The sequence below is a fragment of the Pan paniscus genome, chromosome 8 (assembly GCF_029289425.2).
Source record: "Pan paniscus chromosome 8, NHGRI_mPanPan1-v2.0_pri, whole genome shotgun sequence".
NCBI classification, from domain to species: Eukaryota; Metazoa; Chordata; class Mammalia; order Primates; family Hominidae; genus Pan; species Pan paniscus.
Window position 1 is genome coordinate 125,740,553 of NC_073257.2, and position 22,993 is coordinate 125,763,545.

Consider the following 22,993-nt stretch of genomic DNA (forward strand, 5'->3'; position numbering starts at 1 on the left):
CATTTTGTTGGTTGTGTGATTTTGAGCAAGTTACTTGACCTCAAAGCCTTATATTTCTCACTTGCAAAACTGAACTATTATTTACCTTTCAGGATTATTATTTGTATTGAAAGTAATATATGTAAAATTCTTAATTCACAGAAAAGCTTACTAAATGTTAGCAGCTTTTTATTGTATTCATTGTAATTATTGTTATTGTAAAATACATTTTATTAAGCCTGGTAAGTATCTAGCACGGTGACTAAGATGTAGTCATTCTTTCTATACCCCCTGATCTAAGCCACTCTTGACTATTTACAGAAAAGTCACAGAAGACAGATTAATAAATATTTTGCAAGTAGGATATGAAATATACATTAATTAGTGTGAAGTTTTGTATGATCACTTGATCTGGTGTATAATTAATATTTTAACAAAATGGATAATTAAGAGGTCACTGTACCCTGAAACCTCATTCGTTTGGACTAATTGGCCCAAATACTAGTTTGATCTGCAGATTTTTTTTTCTAGAATTTTGTTACGATTGAGTAACTACAGTTATTGTTGTTAATCATTAGCTGTTACTGTTTACTTATTCCTCCCAAGTTTGGCTTTCAGTTGCTAAAAGCTATTCTAAATACCTGCTTCAAGGTATAATTAATAGTTGTAATAGCTGCATTGAGTTATTTATAAGCAGTAAACTTTGTTTTCTTAAATTGGTTAAATAGGGATGCTGTACTTTATTATTAGTTAACAAAATCTTTCTTCATATACAGAGCTTTCTTTTTTTGGAGGAAAGGGAACACGTTCTTCATTAATATTAATGTTACCTCAATGAAATCTGTGACAATAATAAGTGTATTTTGCTTAACTTTACATTTAGCATATTTTATTTTGTATTTACGGTCTCATCCAAATCCAGAATATTTCAGTTTCTTCTCCTTTAGGAAACTGTTTTAGGCATTTTGTATGTTTATCCTTACACACATTTCACTCCTTTTTGATGTTTAGTTATATCTTACTATTCTTAAGCTTGACCTTTATTCTCAGTAGCCCATTTGTATCTAATTGTTTATGTAATTAGGTTCATTTACTATTTGATATTTCTTCCTTTTTTTTTTTTTTTTTGCCTAAGTGTGTTGCCTTTACTCCTTTTCACAGACTGTTACCCTATTTCTGAAAGAATTTAGTAGCTTTTTCTTGCTTTATTTGCAGATGGCATCATAATAGCAGCTTTCCCATCCTCTACTCCTCCTGCTCCCCCACCCGTACCCCCATCCCTTCCTTTGCTTTCTTCCCTTTTTGGGCTTTTAATCTCTGCTAATTTGCCTTTTTGGTATGTTCTTCCAAACCCAAATACCTGTTTAGTCACAGTCATAAAGATATGTCTTTTATTTCTTTTGTTGATAGAAAATGATGGTTCATAGTAAACAACTATAAATACATGCAACTGCCACAGCCTTTATATGGTGCTACTCTCTCAAAGTGTTTATTTGCATTAGTCTTAAAAAAAAAAAAGGTCACATTTTAATGGAAAGTTTTAGGTAAATTTTATCTTTCTCTTTAATCATTGTAATTTATTTTATGTAAATTTCAGGATTAGAATGGCTGAACACAGAAGAACCTATTTCTGTCTACAAGGATCTATGTGGAAAAATAGTCGTCCTTGATTTCTTCACCTACTGCTGCATAAACTGTATTCACCTATTGCCTGATCTCCATGCATTAGAACACACATACTCTGATAAAGGTATCTGCTCTTTAATTAGTTTCTAACAGACTGTCCTGGCATAGTCACTGGAAGAGTGGCTGACTCATTAGCTCATAGGAGAATGAACATTTGGCAAGACTTCAGGGATTCTAAAAGTAATCTCTTATCTATGAATTAAAGACTTCATGTACCTTTTCATAAAGGATTAAGCTTAGTGATAGTGGTTTGCCTATCTAAAGAACCAGCATTTAGTATATGGTTTTTCTCTGAGGATAGGGGCATAATTTGCTATTTTTCATGATCAGATATTTTAAAAGGTCTTTTTGTATGTTGAGGCTGACTTAAATTTGTTCTATTAAAAAAATAAAATATCTGATCTTAATTTTACACTGTTTTCACTGTGATACAAAGGTTTAAAGTTCTTATTAGGAAATGTGACTAGGCTTTCATGAATATTGAATGACATGAACTGCAGTGGAATGCAAAATATAACAGATACTCTTTCTTTGACCCTGCTTCATTAAAAAATGATTTATTACAGCTAATGTTTTTCAAAGCACACTAGGAAATCCATTTTTATGGTATTACAAATTCTAAAGATGTAGGAGATTATACTTATTGGCTTTAGAAGTTTGAAAAATTAATCAGATTTTTTTTTGTCTACTTTCTAAAAAAAGAGCATGGGAGTAAATGAAATTAATTAAAAGTATCATTTAATTAGGTTTAAGTGAATTGAAGCACTAATCTTGGAGTGGATTAAAAAAAAGAGATAAGGTCGATCCTGTGTTAGTAAAGATGAGAATAGACTATATACGTATGAAAGTAAAGGATATTCTGAAACTTAACTTTAAAGGGGAAGTGATAGAGAAATCTTCAGTGCAACTGAAACTTCAGATGCTTTTGAATTGTAATACATTGTATGTTAAAATTACCAGTCAAATGATTTATCAAGAACTCAAATATTTCTACTAGCTAAATCCTGTTATTAAAAATTTATCTGTATGGATTTAAGAAATATGGATATCTTATCTCCTAGGTTTTAGATGCCAGTGTTTCTTGTTCAAGACATCACATTTATTGAACATGTTGTTATGTGCAGGGTACTCTGCTAACTGCTGAGGAAATATGTAACAAAATTGAATAAAAAACATTATGGAACCTAAGGAAAGGAATAAGTCACTTTGCCTAGAAACATTGGAAAAGATTTCTCAGAGAAGGAGACAATTGGGCTAGAACTTGAAAAATGAGCAGGAGTGCAGCTGAAAATGAAAGTGGGGCAGAAGGGACACTCCTGGCTGAGGAAGCTTCAGGTAAACAAGCATGGAATCACAGAGGAGTAGGATTCTTGCTCCAAGAACAGGTAAATAATTTAGTGTGGCAAGATTGTAAGAGTTCATGGTAAAAGTAAAAGGAGACAAAGGTAGGTTAGGTTAGGACCACATTGTGAAATGCATTGTATAGCGTTCTTAATAGTTTAGACTTTTCCTTCTGTGAGGATACAGAGATTGAAGTTTGTTTTTGATTTGTTTTTTTAGTAGACGGATGACATTTGTGTTTTAGAATGGCATTACACATGGAGTTAAGAATCTCAAAGTTTACCAGTTCCATACCTAAGATCACCCCTGAAAGACTATTTGGTGAACTCATGGTTAACCCCATACCTTAAGCAGATTCAGTGACTTCCTAGAATGGATCCTTATAATCTCCTACTAGTTTACTGGAAACATTGTTCTTATAGCACATTGTGACAAAAAAATTAAAAATATTTTTATATACAAATATGCTTCTGAAAAGCTAAATACTTTGTAAGTGGAGCAAGAATTCACTGTCAGTTTCAACAAAGAATCACAAAGCATACACAAAGAACAGGGAAGTACAGCCCATTCAAGAACAGGGAAGTACAGCCCATTCAAAGGAAAAAAATAAACCGATAGAAATTGTCTCTAAAAAATACCTGATACATATCTATGAGACAAAGACTTTAAAACACTGTCTTAAAGATGCCCAAATAACTAAAGGGAAATATGGAAAAAGTTTTAAAAAAACAATGTATGAAGAATATGAAAATACAATAAAGAGATAGAAAACCTAAATAGAAGCTAGAAAGAAATTCTGGAACTGAAAAGTGGACTAACGGAGAGGAGAAACTCACTACAGAGGCTCCTTGACTTATAGTGCAGCTGATAAACCCATGGTAAGTTGAAAATATCATGAAGTTGAGAAAGTATGTTTAATGCTTGGTAGCACAGCAGATGGTCCCTGACTTAGGATGATTCGACTTAAACTATTTTGACTTGATGGTGGAAAGGTGATACTCAGTAGAAATCATAACTTCCTAAATCCTAAGGAGCTCTTTGACTTACAGTGGATTATGTCCAGATAAACTCATCGTAAAGTTGAAAAATTATAAGTCATACCCTCATAGGTCAGGGGCCATGTAGAGACTCGAAGACAGATTTGAGTAGGCAGAAAGAAGAATCAGTGAACCTGAAGATAAGGCAATGGAAATGATTAAGGAACAAACAGAACAGAGATTGAGGAAGAGAAAACAGAGCCTAAAGGACCTTGGAAAACCATCAATCAGACCAGCATGTGCATTTTGGCAGAGAATATTTGAAGAAATAATGGTTGAAAACATCCCAAATTTGATGAAAAACATGAACACAAACATCTAAGAAGTTTAGTGAACTCCAAGTAGGATGAACTCAAAGAGAATCATGCCAAGACACATTATTATCAAACTGCCTAAAACCAAAGAGAGAATTTTGAAAGCGAGAGAGAAGCAACTCATCACATACAAGGAATCTTCAATAATCAGCTGATTTCTCATCAGAAACTTTGGAGGCCAGAAGGCAGTGGGCCAATATATTCAAAGTACTAAAGGAACAAAACTGTCAACCAAGAATTCTATGACTGGCAAACTGTCCTTCAAAGTGAGAGAGAAAGTGAGACATTTCCAGATAAATAAAAGCTAAGGGAGTTCATTAATAGACCTGTCCTGAAAGAAATGCTAAAGGAGTCCTTCAGGTTGAAATGAAAGGACACTAGACAATAATTCAAAGCCAGTGAAGAAATAAAGATCTCAGTAAAAGTAAATAATAGGCAAGTATAAAAACTAGTGTTATTGTAACATTGGTATTTAACTCCACTTTTTGTTTTCGACATGATTTAAGAGACTACTATATTTTTAAAATTATTCTAAAAGCTAATGTTATTGTAACATCCCATTTTGTTTTCTATGTATTTTTTTTTTTTTGAGACAGAGTCTTGCTCTATTCCCCAGGCTAGAGTGTAGTGGCGCATCTCGGCCTACTGCAACCTCTGCCTCCCAGGCTCAAGCAATTGTCCTGCCTCAGCCTCCCAAGTAGCTGGGATTACAGGTGCCTGTGACCACGCCCAGCTACTTTTTGTATTTTTTTTAGTAGAGACAGGGTTTACTATGTTGGCCAGGCTAGTCTTGAACTCCTGACCTCACGTGATTCGCCCATCTCAGCCTCTCAAACTGCTGTATGGGATTACAGCCATGAGCCACCGAGCCCGGCCTATTTTCTATGTAATTTAAGAAACTAATGCATTAAAGTAATTATTAGTTTATATATTTGGAGATATAATGTACAAGGATGTAATTTGGGGCCATCAACAACTGAAAGGGATGGGATGGAGGTGTTAAAGGAGCAGAGTTTTTGTGTGTTATTGAAGCTGGCATAAATTCAAATTAGAGCGTAATAACTTTAAGATGTTAAATGTAATTCCTCTGGTTACCACAAAAAAAAAGAAAGAAAGAATATACACAAAATGAAATAAGAAAAGAATTTAAATGTTTCACTACAAAATAAAAATCAACTAAACAAAAAAAAAACAGTAATGTAGAAAATGAGGGACAAAAAAGCTCTAAGGCATGTAGAAAACAAATAGCCAAATGACAGATAAGTCCCTCTTTGTCAATAATTACTTTAAATGTAAATGGATTAAGTCCTCTAATTGAAAGGCAGAAATTGGCAGAATGAATAAATAACATATTCCAGCTATATGTTGTCTTCAAGAGACTCACTTTAGATCCAAAGATACAAACAGGTTAAAATTGAAAGGATGGAAAAGGATATTGTATGCAAATCGTAACTAAAAGAGAGCTGGGATGGCTATGCTAGTATCAGACAAAATGGACTTTAAATCTAAAAAGGTTACAAGAGACAAAGAAGGACATTATATACTAATAAAAAGCCCAAGCCGAGCACAGATTTCACCTGTAATCCCAGCTACTCAGGAGGCTGAGGCAGGAAGATCACTTGAGGCCAGGAGTTGGAGACCAGCCTGAGTAACATAGCAAGACCTCATTTATTAAAAAATAAAAAAAATTAATACATAGATGATATGATTATAATGATAAAATGATTATAAACAGGCACTTAATAACAGACAAAATATATGAACAAAAATTGACAGAATTGAGGGGAGAAATAGACAATTCTACAATAGTAGTTGGAGAATTATACCCAATATATACAGGACACTCTCCCCAACAAGATAACACTACCCAACAACAACAGGATTGCATATGGGACATTTTCCAGGATAGACCATTAGTTATGCCACAAGTTAATTTCAATAGATTTTTTTTAAAGATAAATATTAAAGTATCTCTTCTGATCACAGATGAAGTTAGAAAACAATAACCAAAGGAAAATTGGAAAATTCACAAATTTGTGGAAATCAAACAGCACACTCTTAAATAACCAGTGGACCAAAGAAGAAAACACATAGGTAATTATTAGAAAGTACTTAGAGATGAATGAGAACACAATGTAACAAAACTTATGGCACATGGTGAAAACAGGGCTAAGGAAGAAATTTATGGTTATAAATGCTTATATTAAAAAACAAGAAATATCTTAAATCTAAGGTGTAATATCTTAGAATTTTACACCTTAAGAATCTCGAAAAAGAAAAACACAGTAAACGCAAAGCTAACCGAAGGAAGGAAATAAAGATTCAAGCAGGGAGAAACAAAATAGATAATAGAAAAGATCAATTTGGGTACAACCAACCAAAAGTTGGTTCTCTAAAAGTACCAGAAAAATTCCTAGACCTTTAGCTAGCTACACTAAGAAAAAAGAAGACTCAAATTATTAAAATCAGGAATGAAAATGGGAACATTACTACTGATTCTACAGAAATAAAAAGGATTGTAAGAGTACTATGAGCAATTGTACATTAACAAATTGGATAACCTAGATGAAGTAGACAAATTTCTGAAAACAAAACCTACTAAGACTAAACTATGAAGAAATAGAAAACCTGAATAGACCTATATCTGGTAGCATTATTCTCAATAGCCAAGATTTAGAAACAACCTAAGTGTCCATTGATGGATCATGGGTGAGGAAAATGTGTGTGCATACAGTGGAATGTTATTCAACCTTGGAAGGAAATTCTAACATGGATGAACTTTGAGGACATTATGTTAGGTGAAAAAAAATTCACAATTTATGCCACTTATAAAAATTCAAATACTACATAATTTCACTTACACAGGGTACTTAGAGTAATCTGAATCATAGAGACAGAAAGTAAAATGGTGGTTGCTAGTGACTAGCAAGAGGGGAGAATGCAGAGCTATTGTTTAATGGGTACATTTTCAGTTTTGCGAGATGAAATGAGTTCCGGAGATGGAGGGTGGCAATGGTCGCACAGCAATAGGAATGTACTAAATACCCTGAACTGTACACTTAACAAACGGTTAAAATAGTAAATTTTATGGAAGAAACTATAAGAACACAAAAATGAGCCAGGCGTGGTGTCTCACGCCTATAATCCCAGCACTTCGGGAGGCCAAGGCAGGCAGATCATGAGGTCAAGAGATGGAGACCATCCTGGCCAACATGGTGAAACCCTGTCTCTATTAGAAATACAAAAATTGCTGGGTGTGGTGGCACGCCCCTGTAATCCCAACTACTAGGGAGGCTGAGGCAAGAGAATTGCTTGAACCCACGAGGCAGAGATTGCAGTGAGCTGAGATTGCGCCACTGAACTCTAGCCTTGCGACAGAGCAAGACTCCGTCTAAAAAAAAAAAACCACACACACACACACAAATGGGTTTTTAACAACTATTTTAAAAATGAACCTTACAAGGTCAGAATTGTGCACCACTGGGAGGGGTACAGTCAGTGGTGTGTTGGAGCTGGCTCCTGTAGGCTGGTGAGAGCCATTTGTTAAATATGTAAGAAATTTTAGGAGCCAGTGGTAATCTTGAAATCAGCCATAGTGGGAGTATTTAGACCATGGAAATCAACAAATGCTACAAATCAGAGGTTTTTTGGTTTTTTTTTTTTGAGACAGAGTCTTGCTCTGTCGCCCAGGCTGGAGTGCAATGGCGCCATCTCAGCTCACTGCAAGCTCCGCCTCCCGGGTTCAAGTGATTCTCCTACCTCAGCCTCCCGAGTAGCTGGGACTACAGGCGCTCCTCACCACGCCCAGCTAATTTTTTGTATTTTTAGTAGAGACAGGGTTTCACCGTGTTAGCCAGGATGGTCTCGATCTTCTGACCTCGTGATACGCCTGCCTCGGCCTCACAAAGTGCTGGGATTACAGGTGTGAGCCACGGCGCCCGGCCACAAATGAGAGGTTTTTAAAAATCGCTTTTCATCCCCCCCTCCCCCGTTCCTCTCACCATATAATAGAGCTGGTTTATTAGCATATTACTGGGTATGATTTGCTGGCCCAATAACTCACTTGTTAATGTGGTAGAGAATACTGACTAGTGTTTTTCTGTATTTGGCTTAGAATATTGTTTGTGGAATATATTTCTTTTTTAGATTACCGTAGAACTTTTTCTTTAATTTGCCACAGGTTTGTGAAGAATATTGGAAAAAAGGAAAAGCACGAGAAATAGTTGAGAATGCCATTGTGATAAGTGTTCACAGAGGCTTTCTTTTCTTTTTTTTTTTAAATATAACTTCGACTTTTTTTTTTTTTTTTTTTAGTTTAAGTTCTGGGCTACATGTGCTGAACATGCAGGTTTGTTACATAGTGGAATACATTTTTAACCATTAAAAAATATTTTGTAAGTAGTCTCAACATTGTATTTCAAAGAAACATTGCTTCTGTAATATGCTACTATGTGAAAATCCTGATAACTTAAAAGATTTTTATATTGATTAGAAGATAAGTTCAGTTCATATTAATAAAAGCAGACATAACCAGAAATGATCACATGGCAGCTCAATAAGCTGTCACTAAGTCACTAAATTGAATTTGCTTTTTTGTAGTTAAATATCTTCTCCCATTACTATTTGATGTACTTCTGAATGTATCTGCAGCAGTGCTATTTATGTTCTCGAAGTGACATTTGGCAGTATATTTAAAATTCCATGAAATGTTCTGCTCATTTTACCATAAAGCCAAAAATGCTCCACTGAATAAGGAAGTGTTTATTAATTCAAAACCTTGAAAGAGGCCCAATTTCATAATCAACTTGCTTCCTCTAAATCAGCTTTTAAACGCAGGTTTGTAATAGGGGCCAGTGCCACTTTCACAGTCGCAAATGAGAAATCGCAAATGCCAAGAAGTTTGAAAGCAAAAAGCAAAACGTACTTAATAGGAATGAATTGTTCTGATGTTTAAACATTTTTAAAGAAGCAACTATGCCCTAAGATTGTTATTAATTAATAATAACAGTACATATTTATGTTAAACTGCAAGTGATATTTTACCATTTTCTACTTGAGAACTTCTAAGTTTTTTATTTATGGTGTATACATTAATGGTATGTTATTATATAGTACTGAAATTGAACATAATGGCTATTATCTAAGGAAAAGCACTTTTGTTTTATAAGAAAACTTCTATTAGGAAAGCCTTGTGTATTTTAATGTGATTGCTAGGTGTATGTTAATGTATAACTAAGTCAGACTTCTAAAAATCTGAATTTCATATTACTATTGAGTAAATGCTAGTATTATCATATAGTATATGCTTTTTTCTGTTTTATACTTTATTAAAAATTAGAAGAATGCACTTTTAATTTTATAGTAAAACTAAGCCTTTAAATAAGTCTATATATAATTTCACTTTGTGTCATTGTTCTCAAACCTCGCCTGCCCCCCTCCCCGCCTCCACCCCCGGCTCCTTCACCAGGTTTGATAGTTTTCATTAGGAGTACTCACAAGATTCAGCATATAATTGTACTCATGACTATATTATAGCAAAAAGATACCAAGCAGAATCAGGAAAGGGAAAAGATGCATGGGGCTGAGTTGAAGGGAGACCAGGTACAAGATTCTAGAGTCTTCTTTCAGTGGAGTCAACCCAAGGTGCTCTTAATTTCCTCAGCAATGTGTTGTAACAGCACATTTGGGATGTTGCCAACCAGAGAAGCTTAGAAATAACCAAGGCTTTTATTGGGGGCTGGTCATCTAGGCAGCTTCTGCCTGCTGTCATGTTTCAAAATTCAGATTCTCAGAAGGAAAGCAGGTATTCAGTATAAGCTGTATTGTTTGTACAAACATTTTAGGCAAAGTGAGCCACTCATCAGTTGTAGGAATGGTGAAAACCCTCCTGAAATCTAAGCTCCCAGAAGCCAGGCAAGAGCCAATCTTGTTTGCACACCTTTTAAAGGATAGCAGTCAGGGCTACTATGTTAACTCTTTCTGCACACACTTTATATTTTCTTTATTCAGTAGTTTGTCTATTTATTCTATGTTCTTAAATAAAGTACTATGAAAACATTGCCAATTTATGGCACATTTTCAGATGTTTAGTGTGGACAACAGTCTGATATCAGTGTTTGATTGGCTTTCAAATTTGCTTCTCATTTATTTCCCAATTTAGTGTTCAGCGATTTTGATCCTTTCATTTTTATGTTTCCATTGTTCTTAGTATAAAAACGAAAATTTTCCCTCTCCAGCATCTTTTCCACACCCTTCTCATCCTTCCTCAAGGCTGTTCTAGCCTCCCTGGCTTTCCTTCAGTTCCTAAGTATCATTGTTCCTCTTGCTTTAACACCTTGACACAGTGTTCCCTCTGCCTGGAATCATCTTCTCATCCTTTTTGTCTAGTGAAGCCATGGTTGTCTTCTGGATCTCAGAATGTCTCCATTACAGGTTTTTGTTTTTGTTTTTGTTTTTAGCATCTTTCGAAATGCCTCAAATAGTCTCAATCCTTGCATTTAACTAGGTTTTTACATTGCCTGTGATTAAACTACACGTTCTACTATAGTATATACAATTGTAATTGAGTGCATTTAGAAGTATACGTCTCTCAATAAGACTTTTGAAGCTTTAAAAATATGTATTTTAAAAAGTGGTTTTATTACTAATATTTTAGAAGCAGTTATATATTTATCATGTTTTTGGTTTGTTAGTCAGAGACAAGGTCTCACTCTGTTGCCTGGGCTGGATTTCACTGGTGCGATCACAGCTCACGGCAGCCACGACCTCCTGGGCTCAAGTGATCTGCCCGCCTCAGCCTCTCAAAGTGCTGGTATTACAAATAGCCTGAGCCACCATGTATGTGTGGTTTTTTTATTGGTGGTGATGGTGGTGTTTTACTTCACTGAGAAGAAGGAAGTTACAATTTTTGATATAGTTTCTCCTTCCGTCATTCCCTTCTTCCTTGCCCTCTTCTCTCCCTCTTTCCTGTCTCCCTCTCTTCTTTCCTTTCTTCTGTATTTTCTCTTAAATGGAGTAATTTTGATCCCTATGTTGGCAAAGGATTCATAAAGGGAAGAATCTTTTACATCCACTTTTCAGTATGCATGATTAACAGAAAAAGCTAAATAATTTAAGAAAAATCTGCATATTGAGGTTCTTACAGAAAAAAATGGGAGTGGATATTTGGCAATTGTGTTTGTACGTAGATCAATATAGATCTCCTATTTGGACAATATGATATGGTTTATTATACAGATTTATAAATTCCTTCAGTATTTATGTCCTGTGAAATCATTTGTTTCCTACTTACGTACTAGGCACTGGAAAATAATAAAACATGCGTGGGACCTATGTAATTAGTAGGCATTATAGTCTAACAAAAGAAGGCATATAATTAATCATACATATTTTTATAATTTCTGATTAGTGATCTATAGGAAAAATTATAGGCTGCTATGATGACATTATACAGTTTAATCTGGAAGAAATCTTTCTTATGAAAGTAAAAATTGAACTTCTGTTCTAAAAGACAAGCGTGGCTTTAGTAGGTGAGAACAGATGAGAACATTCCAGTCAGAGGGAACACTGTATGCCAACCCTATAAAGCAAAAGGAATAATATTATTGAGGAACCAAAGGAAGTCCTAGAATATACTGCAGGAGGAAAAGAGTGTGGAGAAGATACTGGAGAGATGAGATTTGTTATACTAGGAACAATTGAAAGCCAATGAAGGATTTTCTGCAACAAGGTGACATGATCAGATTTGTGTTTTTAAAAGATCAGTGACTTCAGGATGGATAACTACTTGGTGGGCAAGAATGGATATGGGAAATCTGTGACAAGGCTGTTGTGCTCTCTGTGAATAGGATAACAACTTGAAACTAGTCATAGCTGATAAGAGCAATAGGACTTGATTGTGGATTAAGTATGGATGATGAGAGTGGGCTGTTTGATTACTATAGAGATGTCCTAGACTGGTTTTTTGCTTCTATAATTGGATGGATGATGGTGCCATTCAGTGACAGGAAACACTGAAAAGGTCATATTTGGAGGAGAGGGTTATGAGTTTAGTTTGAAATATCTTTGAGACTTGCCCTTCATTCTCCATATAACTTCCCATTTTTCTTAGGATAAAGATATAAATCTTTACCATGACTTACAAGACTGATCCCATCTGTATGTTTGTTCTCATTTTGTCCCACGTTCTCCATTGTTCTCTGTGCCTAGTCACTTACCTTCTTCAGTTTCTTCTATCCTTCCTGCTTCCTCTTTGTAGGTGCTGTTGTCTCTCTCTGGAATCTCCTTCAGCGTTCTCTGCACCTAACACCTCATCATTCACATCTCACTTCAGTCATCACTTCTTCAAGGAAATGTTGGGATATATTTATCAGTAGGAAAATGTGTGATACATGATAACATACTTTATGATAAATATTACATATATATAATGTACATAAAATGTATACAGATTTAACTCACGGATTCTTATTTAAAATTCATTGGGTTATAAATCATTACTGTGATAATTTATTTTGGTATTCAAATGGTCCAAGATTTGACTAATAGGATCCCCTTCAGGCTGTCTTCTGTGATCTTTTGGTATTTCTTTGTCGTTTTTTGAGCCCTTCCTTACTAAACACACCAAAATATTTCCATATGTATCTTGTGTTTTTCCAGCCCAACCCTGAGTCAGCTATTTCTTTAAGGAGCTTTGATCCCTTTTAGTAGGGAATGGTATTGAGAAACCAAGGTCTGGGAACTAGATGTGCTCATTGCTACTATGGTGTTTTTGCTTCTAGTTTCTCAAATAATTCAGAAATTACTTAGGCTATTCCTTCCCACTTCTCAGCTTCCCCCATTAAATTATGTTATTCATCTGAAGTATCGTTAGATTTATTTTTTTCTATTTGTATTTCATTTTAAGTCCCCCCCATCTTTGTTGACTTAGTTTTTGAGTGTGTAAGACAACATGGTCTTCAAAGTGAGGATGAAACAGATATTCATTCTATCCACCCATCCCTTCTAACTGTTCTTGCCTTCCCATTTCTGTCCCATATTTTTTAAAATTTCCTTTTTTTTTAAACAAAAGGTGACATAATGTAGACATTTTTATACACTTGCTTTTTTCATGTAAAAATTTATCCCAGGAGTCACTTCATAACAGTTCATAGAGAACTTCTTGACTTTTAAAAATAACTGCATAGTACTCCGCTGTATGTGTGCCATAACTCATTCAGCCACTCTCCTATCCTGTGTGTTGGCTCTTAGATCATTCCATATTTAGCAATTATAAGCAATAAATAATCTTGTAGATATGCTTTTGTCTTGCTGGTGGAATCACTTAAGGATAAATTCCTAAAAGTGGCATTGCTGGGTCAAAGTTAAGTACATATGTAGTTTCGTTAGGTATTGCCTAGTTCTTCATCAGGAAAGTTGTACCAGTTTGTATTTCTGCTAGCAGTGTGTGAGTGTACCTCTTTCTCAGATGCTGCTTCAATAAACTGTCTTGACATACTTTTTAATTTTTACCAATCTAATAGATAGGAAGTGGTATCTTGGTGTAATTTTAAGATGTATTTTTGAGTTGGGTTAATCTTATGTTTATATGGCTATTTATTGTATATGAAGTTTTGTCTGCCATTATATCCCCTAACTGGTTATTGTTTGAGTATATAAAGGCTATTGATTTCCATGTGTTAATTATTCTTGCTTCCTGCATCTTTTTTTTTTTTTTTTTTTTTTTGAGACAGAGTTTTGTTCTTATTGCCCAGGCTGGAGTACAGTGGCGTGATCTCGGTTCACCGCAACGTTTGCCTCTCAGGTTCAAGCAATTCTCCTGCCTCAGCCTCCCGAGTAGCTGGGATTACATGGATGTGCCACCACGCCCAGCTAATTTTGTATTTTTAGTAGAGACAGAGTTTCTCCATGTTGGTCAGGCTGGTCTTGGCCTCCCGACCTCAGGTGATCAGCCAGCCTCGGCCTCCCAAAGTGTTGGGATTACAGGCGTGAGCCACTGCACCTGGCCCTGAATCTTTTATTATTTGACTTAGTTTTATAATTGAGTCTCTGGGCTTTTCTTGATATACTGTTATAGCTCCATATAGAAATTTTTCAGTCTTATGCCTCTAATTGATTTCACTTGTCTAATTATGTTGGCTAATCCCCCATGCCCCACCTCAATTTATTGTTAAACAATAGTAGAGATGGTAGGCATTTTTTTCCTTATTCTTTATCGTATTGGAAGTACTTCTGTTTTTATACTACTGGAAATACTTCTATTTTATACTGTACTTCTGTTTTTATACCAGTTTCTGGTTTTATACTTAGTTAAGTTTATTTAATCAACCAACAAAGTATGAAAGATTAGTGTAAGTAATTATATGTCAATAAACCTAATGATTAAAAAGAATCTATCTCTGCTACTTCTGGGTTTGGAGGAGGATGGTGGCCACCTGATCTTGAATCTCCCCACTGTCCCTCCCCTCTGTTCCAAACAATAAAAAAGGGGAGAACAAGTAAAATCTCACTTGGCCCTGCATTTCACAATACTAGGAGACAGAGAATATCATGGCCTTGACATTAGATGTAAGTTCAGAAATAAACTAAATTCCCATAAAGGTTCTATTGCTGTAAGTCTGTGGATGCCAAGAACAAGTGTAGGGGAGACTTAAAAGACTCCATGAGAACAAGTAGAGTGGTTCAGAGTATTTAGACAACGCACAAACAGAATAGTCTCCTTACCCCCAGAAAGAGAAGCTCCAACACAAAGTATAAAATACTGAACACAGGTTTGGACATACTAGACCATATCACCAGCACTTACAAGAGCGCAGGACTAGGAATCGAAGCCTCAGAGAAGCATTGCTCCTGGGAGATAATCAGCTATATAAGAAAGATGTGGTTTCCCTTGGAGATAGGCCACTGAAGGGAAAAAAGCGTATATGAGGGAAAAGGTAAGGTTCTAATGGAAACAAAAGAGAAAGAAGATATATCAACCCCTCCTTACACCAATGCTATTCATAAATGAAACTGCCCAGAAAAAGGGAACTGTCAAAAGAGGGCACTCTCAAACTAGGAACCCTATTCGCAAAATGAACAGGAATAGAAAAAAGCAGATCACACCTATATAAAAACTACTGCAAAAGAAGCTGAAAATGCAATTCAGAGTTAAAATGCTGATACAAAATTGACAAAATTGTAACACCTTGCTTCATACTGGATTAAATATCCTTAGTCAGCATTTAGGAATAATGAAAAAAAAACAGCTTGAATCAGAAATTTCAAAATAAGAAATGGACAAAAAAGAAACAGGGAAATGAGTGTTAATTGAATCCAGAAAAGAGAAGACAAATTCAAAATTGTGTTACAAATGAAAACTAAATTTGACCAAGGGACAATAAATTTGTATAAAAATTTATTAAGGGGCATTAAAAGCAGGGAGGGAAACCCCAGAGAATGAAAATGAGCTAAAAAAAAAAAAAAAAAAAAAGGTTAAAAGGTTTAGAGAAAAAAATGATTGAATTGGAAAACAGGCAGAGGAGGTCCAACATAAGACTACTTGGAGACCTTCAAGAAAATCAGAACAGCTGACTGGAACAAATATCTAAAATTAGAATCCAAGAAAACTTTCTGGAAAGAAAAGAAACCTTGAATCTACATATTGAAAGGGCCTACCAGGTACCAGGGGTGATTGACCCAGAACAGTCCAAGAAGTATCCTAGTAAAATTATTATACTTTAAACATTGAAAAACAAAGAACGTAACTTACAAAGACATGTAAGTTAGACTGGCCATGCTTTTCACAAATAATGTACAAAGCAAGGCAACAGTAGAGTGACATTTCAGGAATCTTAATGAGTGTAAACCATAAACCAAAGAGATTATATCCAACCATTTGTCCTTCAAGAATCAATCAAGGTTAAAGAAAAACAGTTTGAATGTCCCAAAACTGAGAGAATACTGTGCACATGTGCCCTTTCTGGTGAATCTACTATAGGGAGAGCTAGAGAACCATGGGTGAGTAGGGAAACTGCTAATGGATGGATGGAGATTTTATACATGTAGAGCTAACACCAAAACTAAGATGTAGAGTTTTGGTATATTAGTCATAGTTTGATCAGAGAAGCACAACTGGGTATAATAATGAGAGAACTAATAGAGAATTCATTATAGGTAGTTGACCTTATGTTATTGTGGAGCTACATGGCTAACTAGTATATGTGAGGCTGTTGCTTCTGTGTGCTCCTGCAACCTACCTAAGTTTACTAACTTTTCACAGTCTTCAAGCAGAGGTGTGTGTGCGTATGTTCCTGTGCTTTGGTTTGGAATTAAAGTTGTAATTACTGGCAAATTATATCTCCTGATGGCAGGTCAGGCAGTTGAGAAGGAAAGATGGATATAAAGTAGCAGAGAACAAGGGCAAACCAGAAGGAACGTGCAAACATGAACTAGAACTTGCAAGGATAAACTGAAACCCATGTAAGCTTTAGTTTAGATGATGAAGTGGAGCAAAACACTCATCTGGCCCAGAAATTAGAGACACGGAAGGAGGAGATCTACAACCCTTATATTCTTATTGCTTTCATTTGCCTTGCATATCTTTTTCTACCCCTTTACTTTTAGTCTTTCTGATTCACATTTTCTTAGATGTATCTTTTATGTAAAGAACTTATCCAAATCTTTTTCTTTTAATAATGAGTTAAGCCCATTGGTATTTATTCATATGACTGGTAATGTACAAGTATTATGTGTATTTGGTTATATTTGTTGTGTTTATCAACATGATGCACTTTCTTTGCTGTTTTATTTTCCTAATCTCTTCTGATATTTATAAATGTTTACATTTATCTTTTATTAATCTTTGTACTTACAACTTTAAAAAATAATTATAGCAAAATTTGTTGAAATTTTACTCTACACTAGGTACTATGCTAAATGCCTTACACAGATGATCTCTTTTAATCCATCTGACTTATAAGGCATTTACTGTTATTTTCCTTGTTTTGCAAATGAGAAAACAGATGAACAGGTTAAGTAACTTGCCCAAGGTAACAGGTGTGCAGTCCTTCCCACTCCTCCCCACCACCTTTACCCACATCCCCCAGGCAACCATTCCTCATTGCATCTTTTTTCCCAGCTGCTTTCAAGGCATGTGTTTGTGTGTGTGTGTGTGTGTGTGTGTGTGTGTGTGTGTGTGTGTGTGTGTTTAGCCTTTGGTTTTCAGCAGTTTGTTTATGATGTGTCTAGACATGGTTTTAATGTATTTTATTTTGTGTGTGTTGAGCTTGAATTCTCTAAATTTGTATATTTAATCAAATTTTGAAAGTTGGGGCATTACTCAGTTATTTTTTTCTGCCCCAATCTTATTTATTCACTTTTTCTGGGATTCCAGTATACTTATTTAGATATTTTGAAACTGTTCCACAGGTCCCTGAGGTTCTGTTTATTTTTTTTCAATCTTCTTTCTCTTTTTATGTTCTTTAGATTGGATTAATTTCTGTTGAGCTGTCTTCAGGTTCATTAACCTTTTCTTTGTCATGTCCTTTTTGCCAATGAGATCATCCAGTGAACTTGTGGTATTTTTCAGTTCTAACATTTTTAGTTTTTTTTTTATAATTTCCATTTCTCTGTTTATATTTCCTGTCTTTTTACTTCATTTGTGTTTTTCTTTACCTCATGGAGCATAGTTATCTAGTTGCTTGAAAGTCTTTGGTAAGTCGAACATCTGCTTTATCTTGGCATCGATATCTGTTGCTTGTTTTTTTTGCCCCCCACCTTGATAACTGACCATATTTTCTTGTTCTTTTCTTTGAATATCAGGTAATTTTTGATTGTATCCTGGACATTGGAATGTGATGATATGTGAACTCTGGGTTCTGTTATAGTCCTGTAGGGAACATTGGTAGCCTTATTTTAGTAGGCATCAACCCTCTTAATTCAAATTATAACTTCTGTCTTATCTTCCATCAGCTCTCGCTCCTTCTGTAAACCCAGTTATTCAGTTCTCAGCTCCCCAAGCATTTGCTACACTTTTTAAAATCTGTTCCATGTACTGTAGTTTAGGGGTTAAACAAAGACTTCTGAGTGTTCATACTCAGAAATAAGGAGCCGCCTTCCCCAGCTGTTCTCCTCAGGGTTTCTCCCACACTGTCCAGGTTATGTGGTTTCTTGGGCTAGAGTTGCAGTGGGATTTCTGTTGGAGTTTTGGCTCTCCATACAGCTCCAAAACTGGAACCCACTCTCAGGACAAAGCTAGGAAAAGGATTGGAAAAGAAAATAAAATTGGCAGCTCACTCTTCTGTCATTTGATCTTCTGTCATTTGCTTTTCTGAGATTTGGCCCTCCTGTACAATCTATCTGGTCGGGTTTACTTTTCTCCATCTTCAAGCAGGGTGTGTCTTCAAGCATGCATGTCTGTGTTTTGATTCGGAATTGATAGTTATAATAGAAGCATGAGCTGCTGGGAAATTATACCTCCTGATTTGTGTGGTTTTATTTGTTCATCTTGCAGGTTTGAGTAGTTTTTGGTGGATGTGTTGGGAGATTTAAATGTTACTTAGCTGTTATTATCTCTACTACTTTGGTAGTCTATATTGAATTTTTTCACTGAATCCAGCCAAACACTTTTTTTTTTTTTTGGTACTAATTTCTTGAAATAATGTATTGATTAGATAAGAGAAGTATGTTTTCAGCAGTTCTGTCTACAGAAAGGCTTGTTCTAAGAACCATACAATAGGAATTTTAAATAAATCAAAAGCCTTATATTATGGAAACATCTTGCTTATATTTATTCTGTTAATCTGTAATGTAAAGTTAGATTAAAAAAAAAAAAGACAGTGATACAACAATAAATACCTCCCAAAAGCAGGCATAGTCAACTCTGAATTTCAAAGGGGCTTATTATAGGTAGAAAAAATTTCAACATTTATTAAAAAAATAAAGATAATTTTTATAGCATTATCTAAATAAAAGAAAAAAGTTTTAATCCTGCAATAGCCGTATGAATTTGATCATGTGTGTTTTTATGTAGTAATCAAGATTGTTATGAGATTTAAATTTGTTAGTTTTTTATGTGTGTTAAAATGCAGTTGAAGATCCCAGCTTAGTTCTACTTTTCGTTTTTTTTTTTAATCTATGGACTTTTAATATTTGTGATCCAAAACCTAATGTGTAGATGATGATATTCAAACTTAAATATTTAATAATGTTTAACATATAATTTTTTCCTTTCAGATGGTCTTCTCATTATTGGTGTTCACTCGGCTAAGTTTCCAAATGAAAAAGTCCTGGATAACATTAAGAGTGCTGTTCTTCGATACAACATCACCCACCCTATGGTTAATGATGCAGATGCCAGCCTTTGGCAAGAACTAGAAGTTTCCTGCTGGCCAACTCTAGTCATACTTGGACCTCGTGGAAACATGTTGTTTTCTTTGATTGGAGAGGGACACAAAGATAAATTATTTTTATATACTTCAATTGCTTTAAAGTATTACAAAGACAGGGGGCAGATCAGAGATAATAAAATTGGAATAAAACTCTATAAAGATTCCTTGCCACCTTCACCATTGCTATTTCCTGGCAAAGTAACAGTAGACCAAGTTACTAATAGATTGGTAATAGCAGACACTGGACATCATAGAATTTTGGTCGTTTGGAAGAATGGACAAATTCAATATAGCATTGGAGGTAAAACTTGCTTCTGATTATGATATATAATGTGTTTTACAGTAAAAAAAAAAGTTCAAGGTAAATATAAAAGTTGAAATGTCTAAATGAAAACTAATTATAGAAAAGTGATATACATTGACTTAATTTCCTAATAAAAATTTTTTGTTAATTAATATGATGTCTGAATTAACCTCTTCTCACTCCCTCATAAAACAAACAAAAACACTGAAAAAGCTCCAGGTCAAAAAGAGGAAATAATTCAGCTTTTAGGTATATTTGTATATTCTATCTTTTTTTTTTTTTTAAACTGCTGTACTTACTGTTTCTTATGAAAACATACGTTTTGGATTTCAGATGTTTTAAGTAGAAGTATTATGTTTCACTTTCCAACAAAATATAGCCGTATCTTTTTAAAGATCATGTCAGTGCCCCATGAACTTGAGATGTAGTTTATAAAATAAATAAGCTAGAATTTCTGCATAGTTTTACTTTTCTCTCCTTTCTTCCATAAGAACTTGAACATGTTTCTGGATCTATTTCCAGAATAGAAATAGCTGTAGCAGAGTATGAGTATCATGCAAGTATAGATCATTTTGTTCTATATCTCCCTGGTCTTAGCTCTAAAACTACCTCTTGGTTACATCTACATAATAAACTCTACTGAGTACATTCTTATTAATCTTTCTTATCTAAACTGAGCTGACATCTGACAGCATGTTAGTCAAAGACAAAAGTAATTCATTTCTTTGCAATCCTGCTTTAGTAATATATGCAGCATTAGTACATAAAGTAGAAATGTCTGAGTTCCTAATATAAAAAAGCTAGTTGTGGTCCTATGCCCTGATGTTATTCTTAATATACCAAGATACAGTATGTATTGTGTTTTGTGGTGTTTGTTTTGTTTTGGCTACTTGGTATTTTGATTTATGACAGGCAGTTATGAGAATTGAATTGTTACTCAAAAAGTGTCTTTTGTAGCACTTTGAATTTAAGTGGTTTTAAAAGTTAATAGATTCTGTGATTTTCAGAATAGTGTAAATGAATATTCTTTGTTAAAAGAGAAACCAGCAGCAAGCTACACTACCCAAACATAGTTCTAGAAATACTGTTATCTTTTGATACAGTTATTCTTTAATTTTTAAAAAAGAATTCTTTGGTCAGATACACTCAGGAAACACTTTTAATGTTATCAGATTTTTATTGGTGATGGTATCATAATATTTCCCAAATTTTTTACTCTCCTAATTTTCCTTATGGGGGGGTATAGTACACAATATTTTCCAATCTCATGTAACCACAGAACTCTCCCTTTTTTTTCAGGGAACTCTTATCAATATCAACACAATAATAGTATTATTAACAATTGTAGGTACAGTAGACACTATATGTCTGGCATTATTCAAAACATTTTACTTGTATGAACTCATTTTTGCCTGCACAATGCTATGAGTTAGGTAATTAGTTCCATTTTACAGAAGTAAAACTGAGACACAAAGAACTTTCCCAAATCACCAGCTAGAAAGAGACAGACTTGGGATTTAGACAAGGTCTATTGGGCTCTTGAGTTCGTTTTCTTTTTTTTTAAGATGGAGTCTCACTCTGTTGCCCAGGCTGGAGTACAGTGGCATGATCTCAGCTCACTGCAGCCTCCACCTCCTGGGTTCAAGCATTTCTCCTGCCTCAGCCTTCCAAGTAGCTGGGATTACAGGTGCCTGCCACCATGCCTGGCTAATTTTTTGTATTTTTAATAGAGATGGGGTTTCATTGTTTTGGCTAGGCTGGTCTTGAACCCTTGACCTCAAGTGCTCTGCCTGCCTCGGCCTCCCAAAGTGCTGAGATTACAGACGTGAGCCACTGTGCCAGGCCTTGGATTTGTTTTCTAGCCACTCTGTTACACTACCTTTTTATGGTTGCCTAGGACAATGGAGTTCCACAAAGCAGTTTGAACTGCTGATTTAGAGGCCTTGAATGGCTTGTCTGCTGGCCATGGAAATAATAGTTACATTTTATTGTGTTATATTCTCCACCCTTGAAACTCTACATGAATTGTAAAAACTGAGAAGTGGACTAGAATCACTCTCTCTTACAGTGTGTATGATATATCGTAGGACTTTCTGACAAAGTGAAATAGTAGATAAGAAGGATTCTTAATCTGGGGTCGTTGGACTCCTGAGAGTCTTCAGTGGTCCTCAGGATCTGGGATTGTTTGCATCAATTTGGCCATGTGTATTTTTCTAGGGAAAGGGCTCATAATTTTCATTGTATTATCCAAGGAGCATATCTTTCAAAATTGTTAAAAATTGTTCATCTGTTGAACAATTGGAGTTATTTTAAATCTTTGTAGTCTAGGTAATGGATAATTAGAATGCTTTTAAAATTATTTTCTTCGCTATATGCTACTATGCTTAAGTGCACTAGTAATTATACTATGAGCCCTGTCATTAGCAAAACTCACTCTTAAGAAAAATGTTCCTTGGGGAACATTTTAGTTTTTAGATGGACATACCATGTTTTTATATTAAAATCCCAGCGTTAAATACAAGTTTGTTTTGTTTTGTTTTACCTTGAGATCACTTCTTAAGTGGCAAATTTTATCTTATTTTAGGACCCAACCCTGGAAGAAAAGATGGAATATTTTCAGAATCAACTTTTAATTCTCCACAGGGTGTAGCCATAATGAATAATATCATATATGTGGCAGACACTGAAAACCACCTTATAAGAAAGGTAATTTTCATTTTAAATTTGTTTTAATACTTACAATCAGAAAAAGGAAATGTATTTGCTACATTAAATATTTGAAGTTAAAGCGTGATGCTTATGTATGTCAATGTCCTTGTTCTGCTTTTCTTGAGGTACGTACTTTAGTTTTATTCTCAAGTATCCTGTTTCTATTTGTGTCAGTATGTATTTGTCACAAAAGAAAACCCCATTCAGTTCTTTTTTTAACCCTTGTTTCAAAGCTGTATCCCTAATCACTCAAAA

At 34.8% G+C, this 22,993-nt stretch overlaps 1 protein-coding gene across 2 annotated transcripts in view; it reads left to right on the forward strand.

Annotated features, from left to right (window-relative positions):
• The window catches only part of NHLRC2 (NHL repeat containing 2), a 62,562-nt gene that overhangs the window by 2,336 nt on the left and 37,233 nt on the right, over positions 1 to 22,993 (forward strand). For both annotated transcript variants that reach the window (XM_003825604.6, XM_063607531.1), the window contains exons 2-4: positions 1,577 to 1,729; positions 19,571 to 20,026; positions 22,614 to 22,735. In XM_003825604.6, coding sequence (XP_003825652.1) covers positions 1,577 to 1,729; positions 19,571 to 20,026; positions 22,614 to 22,735 — 731 coding nt within the window. The remainder of the gene's footprint in view (positions 1 to 1,576; positions 1,730 to 19,570; positions 20,027 to 22,613; positions 22,736 to 22,993) is intronic.